This window comes from Vicugna pacos, chromosome 7, assembly GCF_048564905.1.
Source record: "Vicugna pacos chromosome 7, VicPac4, whole genome shotgun sequence".
NCBI classification, from domain to species: domain Eukaryota; kingdom Metazoa; phylum Chordata; class Mammalia; order Artiodactyla; family Camelidae; genus Vicugna; species Vicugna pacos.
Window position 1 is genome coordinate 25,891,587 of NC_132993.1, and position 6,966 is coordinate 25,898,552.

General features: G+C 41.7%; 1 protein-coding gene across 3 annotated transcripts in view; it reads right to left on the bottom strand.

Moving 5' to 3' along the window:
* The window catches only part of PTPRZ1 (protein tyrosine phosphatase receptor type Z1), a 162,776-nt gene extending 156,472 nt beyond the window's left edge, over window positions 1-6,304 (bottom strand). For all 3 annotated transcript variants that reach the window (XM_031674223.2, XM_031674222.2, XM_072964593.1), the window contains exon 1: window positions 5,929-6,304. In XM_031674223.2, the coding sequence (XP_031530083.1) occupies window positions 5,929-5,986 (58 nt within the window). In that variant the 5' untranslated portion in view covers window positions 5,987-6,304. The remainder of the gene's footprint in view (window positions 1-5,928) is intronic.
* Between the last annotated feature and the right edge of the window lie 662 nt (window positions 6,305-6,966).

Consider the following 6,966-nt stretch of genomic DNA (forward strand, 5'->3'; position numbering starts at 1 on the left):
AATAAATTTGCAATTAAATAGCCACATATACCTGGTGGCCATAGTCCTGGACAGCAGAGTTCTAAAATATAAGTGCTTTATAGGATTGTGCCGTATGATCAAATATTTTTTCCCTTAAAGCCTACACGTATGTTATACAAGCCTCTGAAGAATTACAAACGTGAAGAAAAACTGATTTCCTTTTGTAACCTGCAGCTGCTGCCAGGGACCACTCCCAACAAGACACTAAAAGTTAAAGCACAATCGAAACATACATATGTCTTATATAAATTGGTTCTGACTTTTACCACTGGACTTCTTGATGAATTGGGAAAAATTTTTAAATATTTGAGGTGCATGTATCTTTTCAAATTAGTTTCCTCCAGATATACAGCAAGGAGTGGGATTGCTAGATCACAGGATAAGTCTATTTTCACTTTTTTAAGGAATCTCCATACTGTTTTCCAAAATGGCTACACCAAACTACATTCCCACCAACAGTGTAGGAGGGTTCCCTTTTCTTCACACCCTCTTCAATGTTATCATTTGTGGACTTATTAGTGATGGTCATTCTGACTGTGAGGTGATACTTCATCATAGTTTTCACTCAATTCAAAAGGACACATGTACCCCCAATGTTCATAGCAGCACTATATACAATAGTCAAGACATGGACGCAACCTAAATGTCCATCATGAGATGACTGGATAAAGAAGCTGTAGTACATTTATACAATGGAATACTACGCAGCCATAAAAAAGAATTAAATAATGTCATTTGCCACAACATGGATGGACCTGGAGATCATCATACTAAATGAAGTAAGACAGAAAGAGAAAGAAAAATACCATGATATCATTTCTATGTGGAATCTGAAAAAAAAAAAAGACACGAACTTATTTACAAAACAGAGACAGACTCACAGACATAAAAAACAAACTTATGGTTACCGGGGAGAAGTGGGTGGGGAGGGGAGTTTGAGATTTGTAGATACTAACTACCATATATAAAGTAAACAACAAGGTCCTACTGTATAGCACGGGGAACTACATTCAATACCTTGTAATAGCTCATAATGAAAAAGAATATGAAAAGGAATATATATATATATACACACACATAAATATATATGTATAACTGAATCACTATGCTGTACACCAGAAATCAACACAACATTGTAAATCGACTTTACTTCAATAAAAAATATTTGAAAGTTAAGATATATAATACATTAAGAGATACTTGTGAAAGATTGTTAACGAGTTCTAAAAGAAGCAAATATCTTCAAAGTGAGACTTAAAGGAGGTTTTCAAAGCGGAGATTGATTCAGATCAGCTGGATTATAGGGATCATGTGTCTTAGGACTCTATGTTTATGCGCTGCTTCATTATAAGCGCCCATCCAGTACACTAGAAAAGATAAATTATGCCTTAATTTTTTTTAAAAGGGAAAAAAGTAACATGGGAGCACATGGGAAAATCATGACTGGAGATCTGAAAGAAAGCAAATGAGAACGTGAAAGGTAGCATCACTTCTTACGTGGAGAGTTAGTAAATTCCAAACAGTAAACTGATCTCCTAGGAATGAAAGGAGAAAGAGGATCAGACTTGGGAGTAAGAAGAAACATACAGGCTGAGGCAGGCTGTATGATGTTAGGTACGTCATTTGACTTCTCTGTGCCTCAGTTTCCTCCACTGGAAAATGTGTAAAATGAAAACACCTACCTGAAACAGTTTTGGGCAGAATGAAGTGAGAAAATGTATATAAGATGTTCAGCATTGGGTCTGCACCCCGCGAACACTGATGGATGGTAAATGGAAATAAAATATAAGCTTGTCTTCTTAATCAAGCCCCTCCCTTGAGGTCCTCTGGTCCAGAATGGAGGAGTTCCATCTCCATAATACAGTCTGAACAGTTGGCAAATGGGAGGTCAAGCAAAGCTACCAGGTTAGATGTCAAGTCACTCAAATCTCTTTGGAGTCAGGGGAATGCGGAAATGCAGTGCGTGCTTCCAGAAAAACCTGAATTTTTGCCAGAAGCAAAATTCTCACAACATAAAATTCTAAGCAAATTCTCAAACGTCTAGCACAGACATGAGAGTATAAACGAATTCATCAATGAAATGATGTATCCTGGCAAACTTTCCTGAGTGGAAGCAACTATAGTCTGTAATAAAAAGGAGAGAGAGATGAAATAAAGAAAATTGCTACTCTGCAAATCAAAATTAATTAATTTTCTGAATGGAAACTAGTTACTATTTGGGGAAAAGAAGGCATGAATATTTTCTATTCCTGATTATACTTTGTTTTCAGAAGATAAATAGACCAAGCTGAGAATCCCAGCATACTGGATTTCACCGATTCCATACTCAAGATAAATTAAGCAATTAATTCTTGCAGAGGAATTGGGTATAATCTGTAGTCAAGCAGTTATACTTGACTTAAAAGTTCAGAATTTGATTAATTACAGATTTTACAATAATACTTAACATGTTAATTTAGTGTACCTTGCAGGGTTATAACTCCCTTAATTCAAAGATCCTGAATTCTTATTAGCTGAAGGAAACTGTTCCTCCTTAAATGTTCTTAAAACGCCTACCTCTCCTCTATGACTCATAGTTAAGTCTCCTTACAGAAAGCCACTGAAGATTTTCCCATTACCTGTTCAGTAGGTCACAATTAAATAATAACCAGAGTTACCCAGGCATTGCATTAGTTCTCCACCTAACAGAAAACCTCTCAATTATTTTAGAGAAGGTCCAAATTCACTTAGGGAATTATCTTGGGGACATCATTAATTTCTGCTTCTCTGAGTAATAATCTCCTTCAGCTGAATAACATTAAATGTTGCGTTCCTGGTGTAATTTTTAAAAATTATTATGTTAATATTTTAAGTCAGGTATCAGAAATCAAGTCCACAGTAAAAACCTATTAATAATCCAGAGACTTTATTGACATTTAAATGCCAGACTAGGTGGTGAATAGTTGTTGAAGTATGTACCTGGACCAGTAGCATCCGCATACACTAGGAACTAGTCGGACATTGAGATTTTCCAGCCCAATTCCAGACCTACTGGATCAGAAACTCTTCAGGGTAGGGCCCATAATCTGTGCTTTAATAAGTTCTCCTGGTGACTCTGGTGTACCCTAAAGTTTAAGAATTGTGATCTAGCTAATTCTGGCAAAAACATTTGAGGCCGTGGAACAATCTTGATATAGTTATCCAACTAGATGAACTCGCAGGTATAGTTAATACCCACCCCCCCAAAAAAAACCCATAATGTTTCTCTGTAGTTTCTAGTAATTCCTAGTAGTAATTTGAAAAGTAGGAATCTGTTTCACTCCAAATAATCTAATGAAGATTTTTCTGCTTGGAGGGTTTTTTGAAAGAAGCAATCGATCCGTATGTCCAGTTCAAAAGATCAGGACGTTTCTGATGCTGAAAACGATAAAGTTACCGCAACATTCTTAATTGATCGCTAACAACAGACTCGAGTGAATTCTATAACTTGTTTCTGGACAAGGATAAGGAGGGCAGTCTAACATTCAAATTGTACCAGAGCTGTCACCCTGCACAGGAAGTCTCAGTGGGTAGACCTCTCCTGAGCATCTATCACACGTGCCAGGTCAGCTCTTGGCTCCAAAGACACTGAAGATGAGTGGCAAACACATCCAGGAATACGACCATTGATGTTGAGGGATAAGTAATGGTAGAATAAATTTTTCATTTGTAGATAGTGTGCCTCAGTGTTTTAAAATGTGCTACCTCGCAATCAAGATATTCATTCTATCTGAAGTGGCCAAGGCCCCGAGGTCAGCCTGCAGGCAGCACTGTAAAAGGCCAGCTTTGTTTAAAAGGGAAGGGATACAAAAGTATTCACCTGCCAGTCTCAAAACCCCCACATTTTGAGTTCTAATACAAACTTACATTCAATACCATCACATAAACTTGTGATACACTTAAACAATTAAACTCTTTCCAGTTAAATTTTACATCATCAAAGCATTAAAGAAAATGTCCAATAAGCTGAAATCTATAAATCCAAAACAAGAGGCTACTGACAATGCTTTACTGAGAGAAGCCTTTGCAAAACATGGTATATTGAAATGCAATATGATTCAGCCATGAAAAAACTGAAGTACTGATAACATCCTACAACATTGATGAATCTTAAAACATGCTAAGTGAATGAAGTCAGACACCAGAGGCTATATGATTCTATTTATATGAAATTCTCAAAATAGACATATCTATAGAAAAAGAAAGTAGAATAGTGATTGCCAGGGCTGGGGTCAGAGAGAATGAGGAATGAGTATTCATGGAGTTTCTTTTTGGGGTGATTAAAATGTTCTATAATTAGTGATGATGGTTGCACAACTTTGTGAATATACTAAAACCCACTGAACTGAACAATTTAAAAAGGTGAATTGTACACCACGCAAATTATATCCCAATTTTTAAAAATTCACAAAATACTCAGAGCATGTGGTCTAGATGGCATATAGATCAATATTCTCTGGTTTATTTTTATACTACAGTGAGATTTACTTTAAACAATAATCTAATTACTAAGAGGATCTGGCTTTGTAGTTAAAACAGATATATAACAGAAATATAAATTCAACAGGTGTGTGTATCTGATGACCACAGCACTTTAAAAAAAATTGTCTTCTCCTCTCCAGAATCAACTATGTGGTTTTAGAGAAAACCAGGACCAGACTCCCTGCAAGTCTTAAACGTCAATCGTGTGCATCACATCATTCCTGACTACATTCATAAAGCTTTTAGAATTTAAATTATGTCCATGTATCTGGGGTCCTATTGGCAATTATCATCATATTTGCAATGCAATTCTCATTAGTTAGAAAATGAGGATGATTTCTTTTTGTAAAGGTTACTGTGCCAAGAGCAGCACCATCTATTGGATGAAAATGTAGGTTAATATCTACTTTATTATGAACAATCTCAAAAAAAAATTTAGGAACTTCTAACTGAAAAGAGTAAACTACATGTACTCACAGCGTAAGGTACATTTTCTAACTTTCAGGTTAATGCCTCCAAACCTATTATATTCCATCATAATAGAGTATCTTCTTAAAGGAAAAAAAAGACATTTCTTTAATAACATACAAAAAAAAATCCAGTCTTAACAATTCTTTCTGAAAATGCCTGGAACACTTAGTGAATCTGCATTCCAGGTAAATATTCTAACTGGCTATTTCAGAAGGCGGTTTCAATATCTAATATGTAACCTAGAAGGTGGTGGGTGAAGGATGAATCCATGAACAAATGTATCAACCTGCAGCTCTCCTCTGATTTTGGTAGCAGTGGCAAAACGTTGATAGAAATTTTTATTGAAACTTTTTTTTTTAAGTAACTGCCCAGACTTGAATGTGCCTAAACTAAAAGTACTGAAAAACACTGAAAAGTCAGGTTGGTGCCTGTTCCTGTTACTACCTTTCAAGTGTGTGTGTGTGTGTGTGTGTGTGTAATTCGCACCAGACACGTGTATTTCTCATTCCCGCTTACAATATCCTTAATATGAACTTAACAGCAAGAATGTGTTACGGTACGTAGCCCCCCACCACTGCTGTATTTATTTTTTTTATGTGTATCTAAAAGGCTCTTTCCACACCTCCTTGTAAAAGAGGGAAGAGAGCTGCGAGGACCGGGAGAGTGATGGGCAAGCCTCCCTCTCCCGGCGGCGGGAGCGGCCTCGCCGCGGGCAGCCGGACGACGGCGGAGCTGCGAGGTGGGCAGGGGGCGCATTCGCCCACGCTGCTGACACCCGTCGTGCGGCCGCCGACACCGTGGGATCCCCAGTCCGCCGTCCCTCTCTCCTTCTTGCTAGATGGCGGCGCGGCAGCAAGTACCGAAAGCTCTGAAATCCCCCCACCCGTGTCCCAAACGATCCCGGAGGGAAACCCCCACCGAGGCTCCTCAACTCACCCAGGCGGCAGACACAGAGGAGCTGGATACAGGCGAGGAAGCGCTTTAGGATGCGCATTTCCAGACAGTCCGAGGGCCCCCACCGCGCGGCTCCTCGGCGTGTCGGGGTGCAGAGGGAGGGGGCGCCAGGGAAAGGTTTTCTCCTCCAGTGTATAGACTGGCGCGAGGTTGTGTGCGTGCGTGTGTTTGTGTGTGTGTGTGTGAGAGAGAGAGAGAGAGAGAAACAACCGAGAGGAGGACGCGTGGTGCTCGCGGGCCGGGGAGCCGCTAGCCGAGGCGCATGTCGGGCGTGCGGGACTCGGTCTCCCTCGCCGGCGGCGGCCGCGGTCTGAGCGCTCGGAGCGCGGCGCCGCCTGTGTGCCGGGTGCGCGCTCGGGCCAGGCTGTGCGCGCCGCGGCGCGGCGGGGGCGGGAGCGGGGGCGGGGGCGCGGCGCCTCGACGCAGGGAGCGTGCCGCCGGCCCGGGGCGCGCGCGGGGGGCGGAGGGGGGCGGAGGGGCGCGGCGGCCGCTCGGGGCCGGGTCCCAGGGTAGCGATTCACAGAGCGACGCTCCTCCCCCCCGGTCCCTGCCAGTAGCTTCGCAGGACCTGGAGTTTGCGGAACCCGCTGGGATTTAGAAGCTTCGCGGAGAAAATGTCTCTTCGTTAAGACTCCTTCATCCCTTTGGAAGAGAAGAAGAGGCCAGACCCTCATTGTCCTGCACAGCCAGAGACTGACCTTTGAGGTTCACCTCTGGAAATGTTTTTCATTTGATTGTTGCCCTGCCTGCAGATGCTAAGTGGGTCCAATCAGAAAGGGGGCGGGGGGGGCCCTCGGTAACCCGGGCTCCCCTTTCTCCTTTCTTTCCATTTTAACAAATAACCAAAGTAGTTCCAGACCCCATTTCCTTCAGGGCAGTTGACTGCGAATAATCTCTGGCCCTGATTGTGACCAGTCAGACCCTGCCCCTGCCCCAGACTCCGGTCGAACTGTCCTGCTGTGCACAGCTGCCTGGAGGAACTTTCCACTTTGCAGTGGTCCTTCTGGACGTACGGAACTG